A 26,158-nucleotide genomic window follows, 5' to 3' on the forward strand; every position below is an offset into this window, starting at 1 on the left:
CCACGTTAAGTTTAACCAAACCAGATTGAGGTAGCTTCCATCTGCAATAATTCTTCAGATTTGGATGTGGTGATAGAGTTTGTTCTTAAATATATTTCTGCATTGATAAGGCTTGAGTTGCAACCTGTTTTGGATCGATGACTAACTTGTCATACACCATCTTGTTTCTACTACTTGTTTACTACCCAAGCTTATGTGGCTTTATTTTTATTTTTTTCTTCAACTCTATCTTCTGCCCTTTTGTGATGGAGAGGAGGCTCCACCTAATTCATGATGGAGATGAAAGGTGTGATGCCACAGATTTCCGTTTGGGATCGGACGGACGTATGAAGCGTCGGGACATGCAACACAAGGTTATCTATCCCGTTCATATAAGATGCAATATTCCTAACATGCATCTAGCATTATGTAATATTCTCAGTGGATAATTTTTCTTTTAATACTATGCACCAAACTTATAACATCCTAAATAATTAAAGCATAATCCATGCATACTTAACAAAATAAATATCCACAATTACAGTAAGAGTCTCATAAGACTGTAATCTCAAAACATGGAAGACTAGACTCCATATTTACATTACCAAAATACACTATTGAGCCAGTTCATCGAGTAACTCGTGTAACTCGACAAACGAGACTAGAATACTGTAAAAAAAACTAACTATAGAAGCTGAAAGCTCCGCATCGTGTCTGCAGCATCTAGTCAACCTCTTCTAGCCTATCGGTGTCGGCTCCCTATTTTGAACCTGACACATCGCCTACCATTCAGGGGGAATGGTAGTTGGGACTACCACGGTGAAATCTGATTACAAATCTTAGCAAGTTAACAAAAAACTTTCACACAGATTAATGATGCATGCATAGTAGTAAAAGTATGAATGCATAATTAAAGTTGTAAGTAAGCATAACATAACTTGACATATAGCATGGCATAACTGACATACACTGAACAGAAACATGAACTAAACTTGACTTGACATGATATAAACTTGAACTTAAAACATAACATGGACCAACAACATAACAAGAACGAAACATAACATGAACTAGCAACATAACATGGACGTAAACTTGAAACATAACATAGACTTGAAAAATAGCATGAACGTGAACATATATAACATAAACATGAACTTGAACTTAACATAAATCTGAGCATAATATGATATAAACGTGAATTTGAGATATAATGTGAACGTGAACATAACATAACATAGACGTGAACTTGAACATAACATGTACGTAAACATAACATGACATGAACGTAAACTTGAAATATAACGTGAACATAACATAACATAACAACAGATTATACACCTTCACCGTAGTACTCGGCAGCGCATAGCCTTAACCACAGTACCAGGCAGCGTGTATCATCCTTCTGTAGTACGGTAGATTATACTCATTCACCATAGTACTTGGCAGCGCATATTATCCTTGACTGTAACATAACTTAACATAACAGTAGATTATACTCATTCACCATATTACTCGGCAGCGCATAACCTTGACCGCAGTACCAGGCATCGCGTGTTATCCTTGATCGTAACATAACTTAACATAATGATAGATTATACTCCTTCATCGTTGTACTTGGCAGCGCAGAGCTTTGACCGCAGTACCAGATAGCACGTATTATCCTTCACCATAACATAACTTAATTGATTTAACCATTTGTAATACGGTAGATTATACTCCTTCACCTTAATACTCGGCAGTGCATAGCCTTGACTGCAATATCAGGCAGTGCGTATCATTCTTGACTGTAGTACAAATTAACTTATAATTGAAACTTAATTGTTCTCAAAATACACAACTGTATTCGAAATGAAACGTGACTGGAATACGAAAGAACAGAAGTCCTGACGTCACATAACATGACTTGAATGTAACTTGAGAGACATGACTTACTTGAGATAGGAATATTTGGTAGTATGACATAATATATAACAGACAACATTTCATAACATGGCATACCATGTAACAGTAAATATTATGTGACATGTCATATATGTAACAGATGGCATAACATAATATGACATACTTGTAACATATAAAAATACTTGACATAATAGATTGTGCAACAAATAAGCATTCGTGACAGAATGAATCATGTATAACAGATAAACATGTAATGATGTGGCATAGCATGTCATATATGACAACATGCATACAAAAATTATAGTTCCCTTACCCATCATACATACATTAATTGTAGTTCCCTTAACCATCATACATACACAGTCAACTGATAGTAAGTTAGAAGCTAACTTACCTCGATCGTCGCGTTTTATGATAATAAAGTGCGAAACATGACGAACTATAAGAGAGTATTCTAAAAGTTAGATTACTAACAATTAGAAATGTGTAAAAGAGAAAACTTATAGTAAAATGACCATTTTACTCTCTATATGTGGAAAAATGATCATTTTACCCTTAACTTAAGGATTTCACATCCTAATTCCAAAAATTTCTAAAATTTATATTCCTCATGTAAATTTTGTCCTAAACTCAAATATCAACTCAGAAAATTTTAAATCAAATCACAACTAAGGAAAACACACTATGGCCGAAACATCCATAGGTCATTTCACTTAATTTTTTGTTGCAATTTCTTCCAACTTCAAAACTCATGCTTAAACCAAATTTTTGCAACAAAGATCTTCCTATCCTAAGTTTGAAACCATATTTAAAACATTCATTTAGAAAAAACTAATAATCAACACCAAACTTTTTGTAAACAGATCTAAACACTTGAATCACAAGTTTTGACCCTAAATCAAAACATCTCCAATAATTTCAAACAATCAAATCTTACTTCTAGCATATTCATAAAATTATCCTAAGATCAACCATGCTTTAAATCATCAAACTAAAGTCACCAAAATCACAAAATAATACTTGGAGTTTTTGGTTTTACACTTAGTCCAAAAACAGAAACTTTTTCCTCAACTAGTTTTGATAAATCTTTTGATCAACGGTTTAAGAAGGTGAGATCTTTGAAATAAAGCATCACATGGTTTAAAAAATGTGTCCTAAAGAATATCCAACCATAAAACTTAAAATCACATGACTAAAAAATCAATAAAATATGGATCAAATCCAAAAACATCAAATCTTAGGCCTAACTGAAATCCTCTTGCATAGAAAAATCATATCTTTGAAACTAATACTAAATATCTCCAAATTACATCCTAACATGAAAATAAGAGACTTATAATCATCATATAAAAATATTAAAGCCTTTAGAGTAAGATCAAACCACAAAATATTCAAACTTTCTCCAAACAAAAACTGTTTTTCCACTTCCTGTTTTCAAGTTTCTAGATCTAAAAAAATCTACCATAAAAAACTTTATTCATGCAACAAAACCTCAATGGAAACTCATAAACATAACATACTCTCCAGTTTCACCCCCAGAATGACCTTTCTATGATTAAAAATACTTTTAAATGACCAAATGACCATTGAATGATACGAATAATATATCTACGGAAACTATACTTAAAGAGGAACAACGTTTATGGAGGAGTCATCATGTGAAAATACTTACAAATGGTCTAAAATGGCCATTCAAAAAGACCCAGAAATCTGCCCGAGAGAGCTCTTTTGGGTTTCTCTCTAAGAACGGGGTGAAGAAGTGATGAAAGGGAAGGAAGTGTGTCTTGCACAACTCAAGAATTCTGGAAGATGAAGATATGGAGTTGAATGACCCTTGAGTGGAGGTGGCTATGTGACATAAAGTGAAGAATAATGAGGGGCAAAGAACTGTCTGCAGAAGCTGTGAGGAATGGAGGTTGATGAGGTGGATTCTCCTTCACATCAAGGCATTTTTGGGTAGCCAAGGGCAGTGGATGGTCTGCCATGTGGGAGAGGAAACTTCTTCAAGAAGTTTTGCCAAGGTGGCCAAATTCGTGGGCCTTGGTGGGCCTCAACCAAGTGGACTTCAATTTAGGGTTTAAAGGGGATTTGGTTAGGGTTTGAGATGCTATCAAGCCCAAATCTATTTTTTTTTTTTTGCCCAATCAAATTCCAAGATTTAAAAGGTTGGATAATGATGTCATAACAAGAATTTGAGAAATTAATAGCATGTGAAAGTGATTTAATCAAATGATTAAACACAATGCTAGAAATTGGATAAAAAAGGATTTGAATGCCAATTTTAGGGTTTGGGGAAACCGTTTAGGGTTTCAGTTTCAACCAAACTTTTGGGGTTTCAATTGGATTCCAACCATTTAGGGTTTCACTAGGGTGAAACCCTATTTGATCTGGCTCAATTTGGTTAATCATATGAAAAAGGTTTTGTTTAGGTGGCATGATCTTATACTTTAATTTCCTTCACAAATCCATTTAATAGTTCTTTTTTATGCCAAGTGTCTAATACTATTCATTATGTGTGGCTAAGATCTTTCCAAGTGTCCAAATACAACTTTTCTAACATAATTTGGGCATTCTACACTGTAATTTTGAAAACACTACACTTAGTACGCTTATTAAGGTTACTATTTACTCCAAAAAAATGCGTAATAAACTTAGTACTAAAAAACCCTAAATATTCATATTAACCTATAGTGAAAATCGTTTACTAAGACTTAACCTCGAAGTGCCCCTAAAAATAAATTCACAGTTTCAAACAAGTGTTTCGTCCAAAATTATGAAAATAGGTTATTGCACCATAAAATCCTAAATATTGAACTGAGTCTAGTGGCACAAATTATAACATATTCTGACACTTTTAATTACTTCAAATAGATAAAATCGCATTTCTGGCACCATAGTAAGTGATAATATTGACTATGTTGACAGAGTAAAACTTTTGCGATTAGTCGATTCATGAAAACTTACGGAGTTTTCAAAATCTTCCTAAAGTCTATAGAAATTCTATCATTAAATTTCTAGTGGACTGTTACAAAAGGTGTAAAAATGTTAAGGTCTGAAATTGTAGTTTTTTATATTTTATTTAAAAAAGAAACTAACGAAGAGATTTGAGTCTCAGATGTAGTGGAGGGAATGATAGGCATGTCCTAAAGCTAGAAGATTTGAATATTTGATAGTCGGACATAAAACTTATGACAGAAGGTAGAGCTAGAAGATTTGAATATTTGATAGTTAGACATAAAACTTATGACAGAAGGTAGTGCAAAAGGGCATAATATAGAACAAAAGGAAAAAAAAAAATAAAGCCATGTAAGCTTGAGTAGTACATAAGTAGTAATGAGGTAGTAAGGGTATCATTATAGCGAATCAATATCTTCCAGCCTAATGACATTTATCCACTCTCTGAACGAGGAAGGATGTTAGGGATGGGTTGCCATAGCTAATCCCTTAAAAAATTGTAAGAAAGTAAAAAGTTGATGGGGGCACCAAACACGTCCTTACAAAATCAAGAGTTGAAACATGCAGGGCGGGCGAAGAAATAGAGAGAGAAAAAAGTGTCCGGAAAACGTTGGGGGGCTCTCATTCTCTCCTCACCTTCCGCTCTGACTGTTGCGATGCCACTTTCTCATTCTCAACCATTTTTAGCTGTCAATGCATTCCTTCTTCCTCCTCTGCCTAATTTTAGTCACTACAGCCAACCCAAAAAACCCACCAAATTACCTTTAACAAATTATCATTGGAGCTGTTTATTCAACGATGATTTTTAGTCATCTTCATCCATAAATCTTCTGGGTTCTTCACTCAATTATTTAAGTTGAAAGAAAACACATTTCCTGTTTTCTCTTTCTGGGTATCTGATCCCTTTTTGCGTGGGAAAGATGCACCAGAAAAACATTGTTAGTTTGTTGTTTGTTTTCTTTGGGGTCCTGACCTCTCCGGTTCATTCCAAGACAAAATCCCCGGATGGTAAGTTCTGTAGATCCCTATTGTTTTTTTTTTTCTGTTTTTGACATTTCAGTTTGGGTATATGTTTGAGATGTTATCTGGGTTTTATTTACTTCTAATCTCTGTGGTGATTCCAAATGCGGAAAGAAAATGATTCTTTCGAAATTGATGCACCCTTCTATGTATTCAAGTGGATCACTAGAGGGAAAGTGAAGCGAGTTTATACAAGGGCGTATCAATTTGAAGTGTGGGTTTGTTCTCCGTTCTATCTTACATTCCACTTACGAGCTTCTTGGCAAATTGAAGCTAAAAAACCTAACCTTATATCTTCATATGGGAAAAACTTCTAACAAAATGAAAGGAAACTCTAATACTTGTCTTTGGCAGTCAAACTCTAGAACCTTCTGTGGTTTATAACCATCTTATTCATATATCTTTTGTTTTACCACATGGTTATCCTTTATGATCTTGGGTACGTACGTAGGCGGTTATAGCTTAATTTTCTACTAAAAGAAATTATTAACTGATTTTCCCGCAACATATGTAAGTCCTATGAGTGGTTTAGTGTCTCATGTCTCATACATACATGCATACGTACTATTAATTACAACTCACTCATGCCATTGAGCTTATATTCCAAATAAAATAAAATAGCCTTGCAATATTATGACATAATTCACTCCATTTTACTTGAAACGAATGGTATTTTATTTAGTATGAAACAGTGCATTTTAATCATTCCACGTCTTGTTGTCAAATGAAATGACAAAATACTTTAGAAAATCCTTAGTCTTTTTATTTTATTTTATTTTTATTTTTTGAAGTAGAAATTACTCTGTAATTGACTGTTTTGCAACTGCTTTTCAATGTTGAAATACCCTCTAGCTTGTCCTGACTACCCCGGTTTAACAATTCTAGGGACTGATTTCAGGGTTCTGCCATCATTGATGTTAGCCCCATGATATAATGATGCTAGTTTTTACTTACTTTCCAAGTGTCAACAATTTACATATAATTCTGTCTTTTTTCCAAGACATAATATTTGTGGAGTAGCCAGCAATGCAATAAAAAATTGATAACACTTTTGGCATAAAAGTAAAACCACCAAACCATTGTGCAACGGCAAGTGGAAAGAAGAATCTATTGAAAGAAAGCAGAGTGCGAAAGTGCAGATAAGTTCATCCCAAGTTCAGTGAGTCCATGTAATCTCATGCCTTTTGATCTCTTGAGAAAATGGGAGTACCAATGGGCAGAAAGTTTTGGTTGCCTTTTTAAATCAGGATCATCCAAGTCAACAAAGTATAGGCCATATCCGGATTCCAAGCCATCCAACAACTCGAATAAATCCAACAAGGACCATGCAAAATAGCCTTTTGTATTTGATCCATTCCTTCCAAAATAAAAAATAAATTAAAGAACAAATGGGTAAAGAGGATAAAGAAGAGAACGAAAAAGAGTTGCAGCCAAAAATTACAGGAATATTTTCTAAGATCTGAAAATAGAGAGTAGTTACGTAATGTGGGGTCTATACACGCACCTCAATGCATCAAGCAAACTCCCAATGTATGCATGCAAATATTCCACCCTTGGCCAGTCTTCCAATGTCAAATTACGTATCATTCGTTCACCTATACAGACATGCATATGCCATGCCACATTTCTTAATTTAGATTGTAACTCAAGTTGACAGTAAATTGTGCTTACATCTAAACCCTATTCAATGGATGCCCAACATATTGGTGTAAGGGAAGAGAGAGAGAGAGAGACCATTTTCATGGATGTAAACAGGAGGGTTGCCATAAACTCTCTTGATATACTCCAGCAGTTCTTGCAAGCCCCAGGCTACAATTGGAAACTGAGTAAAACAATATGGTCACTAATTATGTAGTACTGAACAAGTACATAATTAGTAAAAGAGCTCTATCATTTTTTGTTTAAAGGCTTACCTCAAATCTGGATGTATCATTTCCGAAGCCTGCAACAAGCATTTAAAACAAAAAATAAAAATTATAGTGAGCTGAACATTTTGTCGAGCACTGTAAAGAAACTTCCAGAATCAACCACGGATTAGCACAGCTCACTTGGTAGGCTCACTCATGCCGAGTAAAAAAAAATTGCATTCTAGCTAGAGAAAAATTATTAGATATTCCCGGGGTAATCCCATCTTATCGCAGCATACCATATAATTAAAATTCAAACATCAATTTTTATTGACATGTCATCCTATGATAGGATGGGATTATCAAGCGGTATTCATACTAGAGAAGTACCAAATAATTACTACTAGTTGAAGCTAGTCCCCATCTATCTAGTTTAATCTGTATATTTTAACAACATACTTGAAAGTTCTACTGCCATGTCTGCAAAAAACTCTCTCTCTTTGATTTTCAGGCTACTGGGGCTGTCCTTGGCATACATAGTTGAGTAATGGTTCACTCCAAGGAAGTCAAATGAACCCTTAATCCAATTGGATTCAGCAGTGGTGAAGACCGGCATTCTTGAGCCTACGTTCTTTTTCATGGCATCAGGATATTCTCCAAACACCAAAGGATCTACCATCCTACAGTCAAAATGACAGACATATATATAGATCGCTAAAAACCTAAATTATAAGTTCAGAGTCAGCTCTCTACAACACACAATACACTTGTGAAAGCAAAAGACAGAAGACACCGGATAGTGCATGAACGTTTAGCTTTCTTACCAGCCAAAGAAGAAATCGTTGGCTCTTTGAGCGGCAATTTTATCATCAGAGCTGTTTGTAAGAGGAACGAACCAATAACCAAAGATATTGATTCCTATAAATCCGTGCTGCTTCTCCTGCAGGGGCCAAAGTTTCTCTAGATCAATAACATTTTGTTTTATGCAATTAGTCATGAAGTTCACATGCAATTAAGATGATGGCCAGAATCCAGTACATAATATGAACAGCATGCATAATAATACCTGATATTTGTTCTTGTACAATCTAGCAGCGGATGCATGTGCCAACAAGATATGATGAGCTGCCAAGTATGTCTCTGTTGAGGAGTTGCCTCTAGAGCAATTTAGCCCATATGGAGATGGAGATGAACATCTCTGAGGAGGTAAATTGCCAGCATCGTAACCCCCCAGTACAAACACATTGGCCTCATTAAAAGTAGTCCAATATGGAACCCTGTCACCAAATTTCCTGAAGCACACATCCGCATATGCTTCGAAGTCTTTCCTGCATCCGCATCTGGATTATTCAATACTCACATTCTTTGCTTTGTGCAGCAACGTACTCTGCACCAATATTATTTTTTCTTTTTCTTTTTGCATGCGATGATAAAGTATATATATTTTGCACCCTCAAACTATTACCGATTTTGCATTTTGCTCACAAAATAAGGTATATTTTGCACCTTCTATTAACATTCCAACTTCAAGATTGCATCACGTCATCTTATTTTCATTTAAGTCTAGTTTGGATACAAAATCCATCTTATCTAATCATTACAATTTTTTCAAATTTTTACATAAATATAATAAAAAAATTCAATTTTATTAAAATTTTGAAACAATAATAATATTAAAAAATAATATTATAACAATATTTTATTCAACTTTCATCTCAACTTACTATCCAAACCTCACCATAATCAGCTGTTATAATTTAACGAGGGAGCAAAATGTAAGTTATATTGTAGTTAGAGGCTGGTACAATGTGTCAAGTTTTAGTTGTTTGGAATGTAAAGAGTAAAATCTTTAATATGTAAAAACTGAAATGATGAACTTTCTCTTTTTTATTCTTTTGTAACAAATTATATTCGGTTAAAATATAAAATTTGGGGTCCATCTCGAAAGTCATCATCTAGGACTATTATTTTGGTTTCAAAGGATAATAAATCATTTTCTAAGGCATATAACAACTTATTTTCTAAGCTCACACCAAAAGCACCTAAAAGCTGTATTACTTTTGTAAATGCGGCAAAATATTTCGACTTTGGTGCTTTGCAATTGGGAGAGCTTCAGCCTTGGCACTTTGCAATTACGCACGCTTTTACCGATCACACTACATGCATCTTCAGCAAGAGAAAATACGTCCTTATGTATCAAAACAAGAATTTAGAGGGAGGGAAACATAGGGTTTTTCATGGGCAAGGGAGAAATTATTTATTTGAAGTTTCCTAAATATGTAAAAATAAGTTAATTAAGATGATGAGATTTGAGAATCATACACACTCTTTCGGCTAATCCATCCTCCATACTCGTCTTCCAGTGTTTGAGGAAGATCATGGTGGTGTAATGTAACATGTGGTTGTATTCCTGCTTAATCATAAAATGAACAATGTTAGAAATACTAATTTTCATCTACTCATACAAATTTTCTTTTCTGAAAAAGTAAATCACTAAAATCATATATATATATATATATATATGATGGAAATTGGCTTCAACCATGACTGATTAGTTCATTGATGAGATTGTTGTAATACTGTAAACCCTTTGGATTGATAGTTCCTCTTCCATCTGAAAGAAATAATATTCATAATCAGAAATCACTTACTTCTTGCATGCATGGTTAACAGTATTGATGAGTCCATGAGGGTAGTTGCGTGATCATACTTGGTAAAAGCCTCGACCAAGATATGGAAAACCTGTAAGCTTCTAACCCTGTGTCCCTCATAAGCCGGACATCCTCCTGGAATAGTTAAATTTGTTGTAAGCATTTTCATAATCAGTAAAGTACATGTGATGTTTTGGGAGCATTTTTATAAAACTTGTTGTGGGCGAGATAGAAACATAAAGTGAGTTTCACAAATTTCCACACAAAATGCAACAAATAATTCAACTTTTTCAAACTTCAAACAATAATAACATTAAAAAATAATATTATAATAATATTTTATTTAACTTTTATCTCAACTCAGTTTGCTTTAACTCACTATCCCAACCTAACTTAAAACTATATCTAGCATTTTCAAGAAACAATAAGATAATTAATTGACCTCGTATATGTGATCGGTATTTAAAGGAAAGAAAAAAACTAGTAGGCAGGGGAGAAACTGGTAAGAGGGTCCAAAATTTTCAGAATTGGATGAAAATTAAATTTTGAAAGGTTTTTAATTTTTTTTTTTTTAATTTTTTATAAGGTAGACAATATAAATGTTAGTATTTTACCCTTAGTTCTTTTTCTTTTTCTTTTTTAATTTTTTATTTATCTTATTTATTTATTTATTTATTTATTTTTTATTTTGTAACTTGGGCCCCCAAAACCAGGTTTTCCGGTTCCGCCCATGCTTGTAAGAAAGGGTAGTTTTGTAGACGGGTGACTGTATTTCGGGACCAAAATTATAAAAATATTTCTTCTTTTTTTATTTTGTTTTTTCCATACATTTTTTAACACTTTTAAATAACTTTTTTTTTTTTTTTTTTAAATTTACAACACTATTAAAAAATAATCATTAAGTGAAAAAAAGCGTCGGGACGCAGTACTATTTCGACCCACTATCGGTGGGTTTAGATTTCTATTTTGTAGACTGACCTTATATTTATGATATCCATCACATGCTGTGTCTCCAGTGGCTCCATGCATATTACCTGAGATGAGTTGGGCAATTAAATCGATCCTAATTATTATTCTCGAATAATGAAATTTCTGATTAACTTGTTCCAATCGAAACCGAATCCCTTTTCTTTCTTTCTTTTTTTAAAAAAAAAAAAAGAAAGAAAGAAAAACTGACCTGCTTTAGCGAAAGTATCCCATATGCTGGGAGTCCTCCCATCTTGGTTTGCAGCACCTTCAACCTTTCGCAAAAGAGTTTTTAGAAAAAGTGAGAGAAATCGTACAATTATTTTGGCGGAATAGATGCCTTTGATCGTTCATTACAATTACTAAAACAAAATCAAAACAGAATGCTTAAACAATCAAAACAGACGAAAATGGTAAAAGGTAACCTGATAAGCTGAGGTCGAAGCCCCAAACACGAAACCAGGAGGAAAGTCATCTCTGCTAAATTTATCAGCACTCAAAACCAGTACTGCTAGATTCGTCAGCGAAACCACTACTAGCCAGTCTAGCCTCAACATTTTGAATCTTGATCCAGTACTACTACTGTTCAGTCACTCGTAATTATATATAAAAATGAAAAGATAAAAGAGAGCTTTTAACAATGTCCTCACGATAATTATCTTGTCCGAATCAAACCAAGCCATCTCAATTTATTTTAAATTAATTATTGATAAAATTTATTATTTTTTTAGTTTCTTCCTAAAAAAAAAAAAGAAAAATACTACGTGTCCCGCGAAATTCTCCCACTGCCCTTGATGGTTTTTTTTAATAATAATTAAAGAAATATTTTTTAATAATATTATAAATTTATTTAAAAAATATTTAAAGGTATTAAAAAAATACATGAGAAAAAAAAAAGCAATAAATAGATGAAATACATTAGCGGGAGCCTACAACGGTGACTATAGAAGGATTCAAAAGTTAAACTTATCCCAATTTATTTTATACATTTCACTCTAAAAGGTTAAATATATTTTAACCTAAAAAATTAAACACATCTCAATAGAATTTATAAAATATTATCATTCACAACTTAATTCAACTCATCTCACCATCCAAACGCATCCTAATCCTCTAACTAATTATAAGATGCGATTTGAATAATGAGTTGAAATGAGATAAAAGTTAAAAGTTGAATAAAATATTATTTTTTAATATTATTATTGTTTTAAGATTTCAAAAAGTTAAATTGTTTATTATATTATGTGTAAAAATTTGATAAAATTATAATAATTAGATTAGATAAGTTGAGATAAATTTTATATCCAACTTGGATCTAAGAAGAAGCAATCAATGCATGGTGGAAAGAGAAGGCAAGGCTTGCGGCCTCTTTCCGATTTATAATATGGTCGGCCTTTGGGTGAGTAGACGGCTTATTGAAGGCCTGTTCATTTGGCTTTTTCTAGGCCCGGTTTAGAATCCAAATAATCAAGTTCTGGTTACGGGCTTTAGCTCGAAACAAATCCAAGCCAATACTCGCATAGAAAAACTCGGGAACATCCAATCCAGGTATTGGATTTTAAACTAAGTACCCGGTTTTGTTTCTTTTTTTCGAAGAAACCTATCTCGATCCGAAATCTGGATAATCAGGTTCTGGCCTGGAACAAACTCAAGCCGGTAGCCACATAGAAAAATTTGGGTAAACCAGATTCGGGTACTGGGTTTGAATGTTTTGATGTTTTCTTTTCTGTTTTGTCCTTTCTAGCAACTAAATGGACAGTAACTTAAGGAAAATACTGTAGGTTTCAACAATGGGTCCCAATTGTCTTTTTTTCCCCCTTAATAACTAAATAAATATTTTTTTAATAATATTTTATTTTAAAAAAATGTTTAAATGAGTAAAAAAATGCAAGGAAAAAAAGAAAGAAAGAAAAAACACTCAAATAGCCTTGTCGTTGTTGCAGATGATTGATGTGTATATTATTTTATTTTTCCATATGTATAGTAGATATATATTTTCTCTCAACTAGGCAAATGTCCCTCGGACCTTTTCTCACTACTAGTATATATACATATATGTATATATATATACACATTTGTCATCTAGTTTTTCTACAAACTTTGTCGTGTTCATGCTTCTGTTACAAACAAACTTTATAAAGAATATTTTGGCCATATTATTATATGCATCCAATCTAGTAAAATACATAATAATATATCAACTAAACTGGAGGGTCCCTTTAGTGCCTCGGTCCAACCATGGATTATAGTAATAAATAGGGCCTAAACTAAAGGCTAAAGGCCCATGGTGGCCCGATATTCCATTGTCTAATAGAATAGATAAGCACTAATATGTTGAGCAAATTACACCTATTATTTAGGGGTAAAATGAACAGCTAAGTATCATGTGGAGGTAATCCTAAAACACTTATGTAGATCTACTTAAGTGGATATACACTTTTGACTGATTTTAGCATCAGAGTGGTTGCAGGCGTCCAACACTATCATTCTATAATTTGCAGATTCGGGATTATGTTCAGTGGTGGAACACGTCCTATACAGTTGTGCCCTCTATGGGATTTTATCTTCATTGATTTCAGCTTTTCATTGGACGTCAACGTGGTTTCCACATGTTGACCGTGACTCGTTCTTTAGCAAACTGTGATACAAATACGCTACCCACTGGTATGGAAGCACGATAGCAGCAACAAAAGAAAAGTTGAAGATTGCGTTAGACGCCATGGAAACTTTAAAGAAGGAAAACGAAGACCTCACAATGAACTACGCAGTTTGATTGGCAAGTGCGAGGAGACGACGAAGAGGATGGGCGGTTCCTTTCCAGTGGAGTAGCCGCTTACTTGTACAAATCTTCCTTACAATGAGGAAGTCATGGCGGTACCTCTACCGTCCAAAATCAAAGTGCCACAGAAAGACTTGTACGACAGATCCAAGGACCCCGCTGATCACCTTGAAAATTTCAAGGCACATATGACTCTTCATAGCTTCCTTGGGGAAGTGGCTTGCCGTGCTTTCCCACTGACGCTGAAAGGGATAACGTGGGGTGGTTTGGGACTCTATGTCCTTGATCCATTGGAAGTTTTGAAGAGCTAGCAAAACAGTTCCTTACACAGTTTATGATAAGTAGAAGGCGCTGTAGACCAGCCACCTATTTGCTAACCATAAAACAAAAAGAGGGAGAAAGATTGAAAGCCTATTTGATGTGCTTCAACAAAGAAAGGCTCATTAAGATGAGAAGATCACCTTGGCCATCCTCCTAGGGGGCATCTGGCCCTAAAGCCCATTCATGCAGAGTTAGCCAAGAGAGCTCCATTGATCTTAAGGGAGTTCATGGATCAATCAAACAATTTTGTGAATGCTGAAGACACATTGCAGGCTCTCTTGGGGCTAAGGAGGTAGGAAGCGAAGTTGGATAGTACCTAGACTTACCAGAAGAGATCAGAAAGGAAGTGGATCCAAAAGCAAGCATCGTAAAAAAAAAAAAAAAAAAAAAAAAAAAAAAAAAAAAAAAAAAAAAAAAAAAAACTCGCACCCCTCGGTGGGCAAAGAGACCAATGCCCCTTGGCGAGCAACTAGACTGACATGTCCACCATGCAACCAGACTAAGGTCTCTGTGGAAAGCAGATGTGGTGCTGTCACTACCCGTGAAGGCCTTCATGAATGCTAAAGTATGGCTACCTGCGGGCATCACCCATGTCTCACCAGCCTTCACTACACTTTAGTAGAATGGCTCAGGTTTACAAATATCAAACTTGTTATTTGTATTGCACTTACCCATTTTGTTTTTGGTGAGAACTTCTCAGGATGCAGTGCAATCAAAAAGGGCCTAGAGGTCAAAAGACCCCATGACCCCCCAACAGTTAGCCACCAATGTTGAGTTACACACTCACAGTACAACCAAAAAGGGTGTGGAAGTCAAAAGATCCCACGTCCCTCCAACAGTTAGCCACCAAAGGTTGAGTTACACACTTGCAGTGCAACAAAAAAGGGCGTGGAGGTAAAAGACACAACGACCCCCAACAGTTAGCCACCAGTGTCGAGTTTAAAACTTGTAGTGCCCATGAAAAAGAGAAAGTGCAAGGCTGCCTGACACCACTCACACCTCGCCGAGAGTCAACAGGTGGGACAAGTTATTAGATTGCCCGACCTCGCTTGTTACCAGCACATAGGTGGAAAAGGTCAAGGATCACTTGACCTCCTAGGAACCTAACAGGCAGGCAACTCTCTGGATTGCTTGACCTCTCTCACCTGGATATCAATACGAGCACAACATCTTCTCTAGCAAATGTCGAGTGTCTATGCTTGTGCCATAACCGCTGCTAGTGGGTTACCTATGGGAACAAGCCATTGAGCTCCACAACCTCATCATGCGGGTTTCCTTTGAGAACGAGTTGACGGGCTCAACAACCACCTAATGTGGACCTAGGGAGTTGACTGGTTACTACAACACCAACAACAATTTACACGAAGGGCTAGAAAATCCACTACTACCAACAATAGCAAAAACGACCACAAAGGTATACACAAAAAACCAATCATGGAAATATGCACTATTCGTTGACAATAAACAATCTCTCAGGCAAACATCCACACAAATATACAAACTCAAAATCGAGTTTCGGGCTCACCCCTAATGTGGTCGAGTGCATCTCCTACCTATCTCTCAATGCTGAGCTTTTCACCATTTGGCACAAAACAAACAGAAAATCAGGAACCAAATAGGAATCTAGAGACCCATTTTCAAGATTTATTTTACAGATTATTGACTTGAAAATTCTCAAAACCTTTCTAAGGCTTCACAAGAGCTTGGAGATGCCCATGCACTAACTGGTATGGACCCTTAGTTGGGTAGGGGAAAACCAAAGCAAGTATAGGGAATGCAAAGTATTTAATTTTTCTTGTGCTAGCACAAAAAAAATTAGTGGGGTAACTGGAAGGATATTTGTACCATCTAGTAATCAAGCTCACAGCTTATAATTTAGCTAAGAGATAAAGTCAAGAAGAGATAAGACATGTTGATTTAGACTCCTAAGAGGAAAGAAATTCAGATTCCTAATAGGAGAGAGGCTCAGACTTCTAAAAGGAAAATGCTTCACAAGGCTAATTGGACTTATCACTCCAAAGAAATAACCTCTATAAATAGTCTATAGGAGGTAACAAATTCTGAACTTGATTTACTTCATCTTCCACATACAATTACCCTCATATTCTTATTTTGACTTTGGCATCGGAGTGTCCCCAGGGCAACCAGTGCTGCCCCTTTGTTCGTTGTAGGTGATTCATGTGGTTGGTGGTGTGAAACAAATCCTTAACAATAATAATAGATGCCAAAAGACAATACCACTGCAACTTTACTTGTGAATAATTTGTAAGTAACTTACCAACCAATTAGGAAGTCATTGGCTCTTTGAGTAGCAATTGCATCTTTAGTTGTGTTTGTTAGAGGTATAGCCCTAATAGCGTAGAGGTTGATTCCTATAGATCCATTATGCTTGTACTAGTACGTTTCCTTCTACAATCTAGCAGCTGATGCATGCACAAACAAGATATAGTGAGTTGCCAAATATTGCTTAGTTGTGGAGTTGCCTTTAGTGTAGTTAAACCCAAAAGGAGAAGAACAATGCTGAGGAGGTAGATAACCCCCATCATAGCCTCCAAGCACGAAAACGTTGGCCCCATTCAGGGTAGTCCAATGAGAAACCTTGTCATCAAACTTCTTGAAGCACAGATCTGCATATGCCGTGAAGTCTTTCTTACATTCAGAGAGAGAAGATTCAATCACATTCCTTACTGGGTTCTATGCTTGGTGGTGTGTAGTGTACAGCAAATACATACAAAATGTAGGCTAGTCAAGATTAAGAAGTGTAAACAATTTTTTTGCTGACCCATCCTTCATACTCAGCTTCTAGTGGAAGATCACTGTGGTGTGATGTGATATGCGGTTGGATTCCTACTTTCACAAAAAATAACATAAATTAGCAGAAAAAATGCACGAATAAATTAGCATTTTGGGAGTACTTTTTCTTGCTTTATCTTCAAAGTATTCTTGAAATGCTAAGAAAATTGAAGGATCTTCAAATATGATGGAAAAGGGTGTAACCATTACTAATTAGTTCATTGATAAGATTACTGTTTTAGAATTATAAAAGTTAAATGTTTATTATATTTTATGTAAAAATTTATAAAAATTATAACGATGAGATGAAATGGACTTAAAATGGCTGAAAGCCACTCTCAATCCAAACTAGGCCTTGTGGGCGTTTCAATACATAGACCACTTCAGTTGTACAAACTGGGGATGCAATCGCTTTGCTAATGTGAATAGGCTTTCCAAATTTTCAAATAAAAAATAATTCAACTTTTTCAAATTTTAAAATAAAAATAATATTAAAATATTATATTCTAACAATATTTTAATTTTATATTAATTTTTATTTACCCTTTTCTCTCTCATTTTCTAAAACTCAATAAATATTTAATTCAAACTATTTTACTACTATTCATAAACTATTTTATCATTATTCACAAAATTTTCATCTCATCATTCACCAAACATCCCTTAGTTAGATTGATTTGTGTTTCGTCTGCCAAATCAAAACTAAATTTTAGCATCGTTTGTTTTCACAAATCATTTCATTCCAATAAATATTTTTCAATTTTAAATTTTTAAATTTTAATTTTTTTTATATAATCATTACATAATCATTATGAATTTTCTAAACTTTTATATAAAACAAAAAAAATTGACTTTTTCAAAATTAAAAAAAAATAATAATATTAAAAAAATATATTCTAATTTTTTTTTAATTTTATAATATTTTTCTGATATTGTTGATGTCCAACCCAAGGGGGCGCCCGTTTCCATGCCTGAGGAACATCCTTCCAGGGGTGAGGATCTTCTTGATCGGGTGTCTATCATGGACTCCCTTATCCCCTACTATCATGAGCCTGTTATGGGTGATGACATAGATATTGGGAAAGAGATTGCATAGGCCATGTCATGGGTTGAGAAAGTTGTGGTCGATGCAACCGACACTGACCTTGCAATGACGGGGGTAGGGGTCAGTGAAGTTTTAGCTGCTCCACTGGGTGTCAGGGTCTCTCTATCTTCTATTGACATGGTCTTGGCTTTAGACTCGGTGGAGACTGTCTCTGGGGTTAGCAAGGTTAGGGAAGCCCTGGCCACTTTGGCATGTGCCGATGCTCCCCCAACTTTCTCCACCACTGTTATCCCAGCCTTGGTGCCAATAGATGCTGGGGTTGAGTCAATTCTCGTGGGGCCAATGGTAGTGATGAGTGAGGATGTTGTGACCGAGGACCCTCCCATGGAGGAGGCCGCCCTGCTGCTAGAGGCCTGTGGGGCCCGCTTTGGTTTGGTCCAAGCAATGGCTTAAAGTTTGTGGGGATTCTTCTTAGAGGTTGGCTATCTGCTATTAGTTTGTTGCTTGCTCTTTTCTTTTTCATTTTTTTTAGAACGTTCCTCATGAATCTAACTAGGGTTCCCCATGGCAGGGTTTGGAGCAGTTGGTGGCCTTAATTTTGGACGGTTAGAAGGAGCTAGGGGACAAGAACCAAGCGCTTCAGTCTTTGGAGCGTTTGACCATGCACTGTGCCAAAGAAGAGAGGGAGTGCAAGGAGGAGCTGGAGAACACCCTCGTCAAGGTGCAATTCAACAGGCAGAGGAACTTCGCCTTCGCCAACACAAGAGCTAGCTCAAGGCTACCCTGGCTGGTCCTAGAAGGAGGCCGGCTCACATCACCTTGAGGCTAAGCTCTTGTTGAAGGCGAGAGATAATCTTTAAGAGTCACTCGATCACCAGCAAGAGGAGCTAGAAAAGCTTTAAGCCGAGAACTCAAAGCTACTTAAGCAGCACGACTCCGACTCTTGGTCATACAAGTGATTGGAAGGGAGGTTCGAGGGGATCTCCAAGTCCTTAGAGGACAAGAGGGCCTTTTCCAAGGCATATAAGAAGAGAGTGAAGGACTTGGAGTCGAGAAGCTTGAGGCGGATCGAGCGATAGCCACCCAAGAAGAGGCCAACTGGGAATGCTGACACGACCCTTCTCTAGTTGCACCCGAAGTTGTCACATGTCTATCAGGTCTGCGACAAAGTGTGGTGCTGCAGCTACTTTGAGGGTCTGGAGAGGATGGAGGACCACGTGCTTTCGGACCCTAGGAGAGATATCGGTAGTTGGACCTCTCGACTTTTGCTCCTGACCCAGCGGCCCTAAAGAAAGGCACCCTCATAGAGCAGTACCTGATCCTAAGTGTGCTCTTAGACTGATTGTTTTTCCTTCCTCCTACGTAAAGTCTTGTGTAAAGTTTATATGTAACGATTTTCTTTCCTTTTGTAAAGACCTCGATCACTTATGAACAAACATTATCCTTTGATGTTCTGTCGCGTGCTTTGCTTTATTATTACTTTATTGTTTTCCCTTGCTGCTTTACTTGGTTGGCCTGACGACACATGGATTGAGGCAAGCCTGCAGGGACATGGCACTTTTCTTTCCCCACGACCTCCTTTATGAGCTTGTTTCCTTCATTTTCTTTCATTTGCACTCTACACCTATGCACCCTAGGCAACCCCCCGGGGGGCGCTTGGCAAGAGATGTCGAATCGTCTAACCTTTAGGGAGTTAAGTTGCCTCAAAAGTCGATTGGGCCCCCATCTTGAGGGGAGAGAGAGAGAGAGACATGGGCGCCTCAAGTAGCTTGGTTGGTGTGATACCCCACCATTGGCTAACTTATCACTTGTCTAGAGTTAGGCTGGGGTTGGTCCTCCCTATGTAGAGTGCGTATAATGCGGCTGTGCTAATGGTGTGAGGACGCGATTAGGTTGGCCCTCTAACTACTTGGGAGGTTGGGCGATCTAGAGACCACAAATGCACCATGCCACAAGGCAGGGTGGGTTGGCCTGTTGGCCCTTGTTGGGAGGGCAAATAGGTCAATGTAAACAATATCTGACATTTGCTAACTTGATCAGTCTGAGGAGTGTAGTGCAAGTTTGGGGCATCCTGTTGTTGGAGGTGGCACTCTGGAGTCACGTCAGGCAGCCTGGGAATTGAACTCGCACCCTACCTTGCTGAGGGTGGGGTAGGGATGCCTCAGCTCCTGCCCTCTCCTTCCATACATACTAGCAAAGTCATCATCATTAGCATGCAATTTCTTTTCATATTCAAATCTTAATAACTTTGCATGTAAATTAAAGACAAGAACATGCTTTCTTGCTAATGTATGAGCCACAAAATTTTTCCCACCATGTGTGTATGTGATTACATTAGGAAAAGTCTCAAGACAGTCCTCCCACTTAGCATGCATTCTAGTCAACAACTTACCTTGTTCCTTCAAGTGTGTCAAGAACTCATGTTCTTCAATGAAAGGTCGGTTAGGAATTGTCGCACCCGGCACAAAATCAATGTACTATCTCTCTAATATGTGGCAATCCACTAAACACACCACTAGGAATCGTGATCTCATAGCCTTACAACAAAGAAACAATAACACTAGGCAAAGAGTCGTTAAATTCGTTAGTATAAAAACTTGCCTTAGCATAAAAACTTACTTCTCTCTTTGTTTTTCTCTCACTTTCTTCATTCTTACTTTTCTTTTCACTCTCATCTTTCTTTTGACTCTATTTTTTTCTTGAGGTTTCAACCTCACCCTCATTTCTTTTCCCTCTCATTTTTTATCTCTCTCATTTTTAGTCTCACTATTTCTTTCTTCCTCAATCTTACTCCCACTCTTTCTTTTTCGCTCAACCTCACTTTTACACTCTTTTTTTTTTTTTTTTTTTTTTTTTTTATCAATCTCAATTTTTCTCTTTCTTTTTTGATCAACCTCACTTTTGCTCATTTGTTTTTGATCAATCTCACTTCTCACTCTTTCTTTTTTGATCAACCTTATTTTCACTATTTCTTTTTGTATCAACCTTACTTTTCAGTTTCAGTTGGTCCTCATGGACCTGTGTTGGAGTTAAATGAGCAAGTTGATTGTTTTTCCATCCTTTTCAAAACTGTAAATGTTCCTGACCCATCATAGATCACTTTTCTGTCACACTGCCACGACCTCCCTAACAAAATATGGCAAGCATGCATAGGTACTACATCATAAAGCGCCTCATCCTTGTACTTCCCAATTGAAAAAGAAACTAGCACTTTCTTATTTACCCTAACCTCTCCACAATCATTCAACCACTGCAACTTGTATGGTCTAGGGTGTTTTAAGGTAGGTAAATTTAATTTCTCAACTAAAGTAGTGCTGGCCACATTAATAAAACTCCCTCTATCAATAATCATGTTACATACCTTGTTGTTGATGTGACATCTAGTATGAAAAATGTTCTCTCTCTAGTGCTCTGTATCATCCATCTTAAATTGTGTATTAAAAGCACGTCTAGCAATAAGAGACTCACCATACTCTTCATACTCATACCCATTCTCAATACTAGGCTCACGTCTCCTCCTATCTCTACCACCTTGCAGATTTCTAATTATTGTACCTCGTTGATCCATCCTATCCCTCACTTCCCCCAATGCCAAACTTAACATTTCAAACTTTTGTTACATGGGCTGCAACATAAAGAATGAATTGTCTGCCACCCCCTTCAGTGTTGAGTCATTATTATGAGATATCGTAATGTATTATACAAAAAGAATGTTAGTAGTAAAAACCTCACATACTCCCTTACGTGTTTACACTTAAATAATGACACTTCACTCATGTTTCACTTTTAGTTGGCTTTTTCCCGATAATGATCTTACACTCTCTTGCATTTTATCTCAAGAGTTCTCTCACTCAAGTTCTTAAGAGCTAATTGAACTCCAACAAGACAATACAACCTTGTTTTATCCCAACTAGTAATTAGGTCCAAGAACCAAGAACAAAAGAAAACACGGAAAGAATAAAATGACACGTGACTCAAGAAAATGATATGAGGGAAAGAGTAATCACAAGACAAGATACCAACTATAATGATATGTATTCAGCCCCTTTGATGATAAGGCTCAATCCATTTTATTTTTTCCTCTATACTCTTTTTTTTTTTTTTTTGAAATTTTCTTTTCCTTTCTTTTTTTTTTTTTTTTTCTTTTCTCACCAATTCAATCACAAACAATTGTTTCAATTGTGAAAATCAAAAAATTGAATTCAACACATAAGAAGAATTTATAGGAATTTGAAAGGAATCAATGAAACCCTAAGATGATGAAGAACACGAAAGCCCTAATAAGATGAAATTTTGGCCAACACAAAAACCCTAATGAATAAGATAATCTCAGCAGCCTCAAGATGATGTAATTTTGGCCAAACAAACCCTAGAATAAGCAATTTAGTCAAACCCTAGAAATAATGAGAAATTAGCAGCCCTTTTTCTGTTTTTGTTTTTGTAACCTTAGAACAATGAAGCCCTAAAATTAAAGTGCAATAAATAAAAGATAGAATTAGACCTGATTGGAAACCTGGTTCTGATACCAAATGATGTGAACCCATGGGAAGAGAATCCCTTGAACCCACAATCAATTTAAAAACTCACCCAAAAAAGCCAAACTCAAGTCAATGGATGGAGAACCTAGACCTATTGAGAACCCATTTCAAGAACCTAGATTATATTAAAATCTAGACCGTTGAAGAACCCGTCTCAAGAACTCAGATTATAAGGAGGAACGCCACAAAGGTTGTGATTTACTTTTGATAAGTTCAAATGTTCAATCAAGAACTAAATGAGTAAGCTCAACTTACCAATAAAAATTCAATAATGTCTACCCCTCTCAAATGAGACTACAAATGGTTTAAATAAACAATCCCCAAAAATCCTAAGTGAATAGTGCCTCGGTACTGTAGCGTAAACAGTGTCATGCTACAGTAACTTCTAAAATCCTAGTTCAAAGGAAATAATAACTTTTCAAATAAGCCCTTGGCCAAAATACAAGGTCTTCCCAAAAATCCTAGTTCATAAGTAATAAGACATATGTGGGCTAAGCATCCTCAAGCCCACTTATTCTAAACTAATAATAAAAATCCTTTAAAAAAATTGAAAGCCTTAACAACAACAAGCTCTATCTCTAAGTCATGTCTTCCGCAGCTTGGATCAAGTGGATCAAAATTGGTTCTCCTTATTTCAATTCCATCTTGAGTGTTGGGCTCTTACTAGTTTCATCCCAAGTGAATTACACCAATCCTTATATTGTTTCCTTGATCTTCTTGGTTTTGATCTTGTAATTGATCCTTAAGACTTGGTCCACCTTGTGGCCCATCACCAAGCCCATGCTTCGCCATGGGGCAGGCCAGGCCACCTTGAGGCCGGACTAGTCCATTGGTCCTTGGCAGGAAGGTAAGAGTTGTATGCTCGATCTACGAGAGTTAGCTTAGTTAGTTGAAATAACTTCTGGAAATTTACAAACTTGTGCTGTTTTACTGAAGGGCGACGAAGGCAGTGGGTGTTCCATTGGAGGAGATAGTCTTTCCTGAGTTATATTAGGTAGTCGAAAGAATGACCCGCACTTTGCCACTGTAGCGATCAAGCAACCTTAGGCATTACACCAATCCATTTGATGCCCCATGTAGAAGGTAAGTTGAGGGTACTAATTCACGTTGCGAAAGTTAAATTTGTCAATATAAATGATATTTGATACTTGCTAACTTGGTCAGTCTGAAGGGTGTAGCATAGGCTCGAGGCGTTTTATTGTTGGAGGTAGTGATCTTGAGTTATGTTGGGTAGTTGAAGGACTGACCTGCACTCCACCAAGGGAGGGGTAGGGGTGCCTTAGATCATCCCCCCCCCCCTCGATGGAGGTAACTAGCCAGACTGCTGAGAAGCTGGTCCACCCTTTGTCATGACGGGGACGAGGTAAGTTGTTCAGGTAGTCGTGGGGCTAGACCCGCTCTTCTTTATGGGGAAGGTCAGGCTTGCACAGGGGCTAGTCCTACCTACTGACCATTGCAGATAGGTTGTCTATTTGGGAAGTTTGGGACTGGGCCCACTCCTGCCCATTGACGCCACAGGAAAGGCAAGTGAGGGTTAGGTTGGTGCTATACTCACTCTTCACCATGGTAGATGTCGGGGTAAGTCGTTCGGGTAGCCATGGACCTGGACCCACTCTCCTCAGTGGGGGTGGTCAGGCTAACGTGGGGAGGTAGTCTATTCCGACAGTCTTAGACTGGACCCGCTCCTGCTTGTTGACTCCCATGAAGAAGGTAAGTTGTTGGGTAGTTGAGGACTGGCCCACACTTCACCGCGGGAGGTATCAAGCAGGCATAGGCATTACACTCATCCCTTTGATATCCCATAGGGAAGGTAAGTGTCGGAGGGCTGAGAAGTTGACCACCCTTCGTTGTGAAGGGGACGGGGTAAGTACTTCGAGTGGCCAAGGGGCTAGATCTGCTCTCCTTTGTGGGGGAGGTCGGGCAGTTTATGATTGGACTTGCTCCCATTCGTCAACGTCACAGGAAAGGTAGGTGAGGGCTAGGCTGGTGCCGTGCCCACTTTTAGTCATGGTGGAGGTTGGGGTAAGTTGTTTGGGCAGCAATGGGGATAGACCCGCTCCTCTCAGTGGCAGAGGTTGGGTTGCCATAGGGGCTAGTCCCACCTATTGACGCCCATGAGAAAGGTAAATAGTCGGATGTCCGAGAGCTGGCTAGCACTCCACCACAGGAAGGGGATATGATTTTAGCTGATGTAGACAAGGGGCCCATACACTCGCTGGGAGGTAAGTAATCGCTAGGATTTTGTCGACGGAGATCTGATTTTAGTTGATTTAGACAAGGGTTCCATACACTTTATTCCTAAAAAGTCATATTCCCATTAGATGAATTTGTGCTAACAACATAGGAAGGTAAATTACAAATTATAAAGTTTTTAATGATAAAACATGTATAGATGCTCAGCGTTCCAAAGATGTTGCAGCTCGTTCCCCTGGGAGTCTTGGAGCCAATAGGCATCCGGGTGGTTTTTGGCAACACCTACGTAAGGGCCTTCCCATTGAGGGCCCAAATTCCCCTCGTCTTGGGTTGTGGTTCCTGTTTGCTTAAGCATGAGATCTCCGACTTTGAAAGATCTCGGGCATAACCTCTTATTGAAGCATCACTCCACCATCCTTTTGTAGGCATTTGTTGTCACTTCTGCCTTGAGACTAACTTCCTCCAATAGGTTGAATTGTTCCTCAAGTCGCTTGTCATTGGAATCTTGTTTGAAACGTTGTACCCTGTAGGTGGGGATCTCGATTTCGATCGGCGGCATTAGTTTGTGGCCATAAGCCAAGGTGAATGGGGTTTCTCTCATTGGTGTTCTCACCGTAACCCGGCATGCCCATAAGACCGTGGGAAGCGCCTCCGCCCAAGCGCACTTCCTGTCATTGAGTTTCCTCTTGAGTATCCCCATTAGGGTCTTGTTGGTTTCCTTCACTTGCCTATTGGACTAGAGTGCCTCAGGGACGAGTATCGAAACTTGATTCCCAAGTCTCGACACCAATTTCGGTAGTGATCAGAGTCAAATTGCCTCCTGTTGTCCGAGATAATGTTGCGAGCGATGTTGTAATGGCCCCAGCCCCAGCTTGGGATTGAATGGTGAATGAAGCATCGGGGCATGTAACACAAGGCTAGATACCCCTCATACATGACAATTAAGATGCAATGCACCTATTGATCTAACAGTATTGATGTGAACTCTAATTGACTCGCTTTGAGACCCAACAACAATATTGGAAAAACAAACCCAAGAAAACCAAACTCAAGTCTATGAATGAAGAATCTAAACCTGTTGAGATCTCATTTCAAGAACCTAGATTATATTAAAATCTAGACCCGTTGAAGAACCCGTCTCAAGAACCCAGATTACAAGGAAGAAT

General features: G+C 37.3%; 1 protein-coding gene across 4 annotated transcripts in view; it reads right to left on the reverse strand.

Moving 5' to 3' along the window:
- LOC122313343 (beta-glucosidase 11-like) overlaps positions 1–26,158 on the reverse strand; it is a 100,933-nt gene that overhangs the window by 52,047 nt on the left and 22,728 nt on the right. Inside the window, exons 1-13 of one of the 4 annotated variants that reach the window (XM_043128250.1) lie at positions 11,749–11,968; positions 11,535–11,598; positions 11,336–11,391; positions 10,417–10,492; positions 10,249–10,320; positions 10,029–10,116; positions 8,773–9,034; positions 8,531–8,646; positions 8,166–8,386; positions 7,773–7,801; positions 7,594–7,681; positions 7,364–7,454; positions 6,786–7,216 (exon numbers count right to left, since the gene is read on the reverse strand). In XM_043128250.1, coding sequence (XP_042984184.1) covers positions 6,967–7,216; positions 7,364–7,454; positions 7,594–7,681; positions 7,773–7,801; positions 8,166–8,386; positions 8,531–8,646; positions 8,773–9,034; positions 10,029–10,116; positions 10,249–10,320; positions 10,417–10,492; positions 11,336–11,391; positions 11,535–11,598; positions 11,749–11,880 — 1,545 coding nt within the window. In that variant the 5' untranslated portion in view covers positions 11,881–11,968 and the 3' untranslated portion in view covers positions 6,786–6,966. Of the gene's footprint in view, positions 1–6,785; positions 7,217–7,363; positions 7,455–7,593; positions 7,682–7,772; positions 7,802–8,165; positions 8,387–8,530; positions 8,647–8,772; positions 9,035–10,028; positions 10,117–10,248; positions 10,321–10,416; positions 10,493–11,335; positions 11,392–11,534; positions 11,599–11,748; positions 11,984–26,158 lie in introns of those variants that run through there. The other 3 variants (XM_043128259.1, XM_043128268.1, XM_043128292.1) reach the window with 3 other exon arrangements.

The sequence above is a fragment of the Carya illinoinensis genome, chromosome 1 (genome assembly GCF_018687715.1).
Source record: "Carya illinoinensis cultivar Pawnee chromosome 1, C.illinoinensisPawnee_v1, whole genome shotgun sequence".
Classification (NCBI taxonomy): Eukaryota; Viridiplantae; Streptophyta; class Magnoliopsida; order Fagales; family Juglandaceae; genus Carya; species Carya illinoinensis.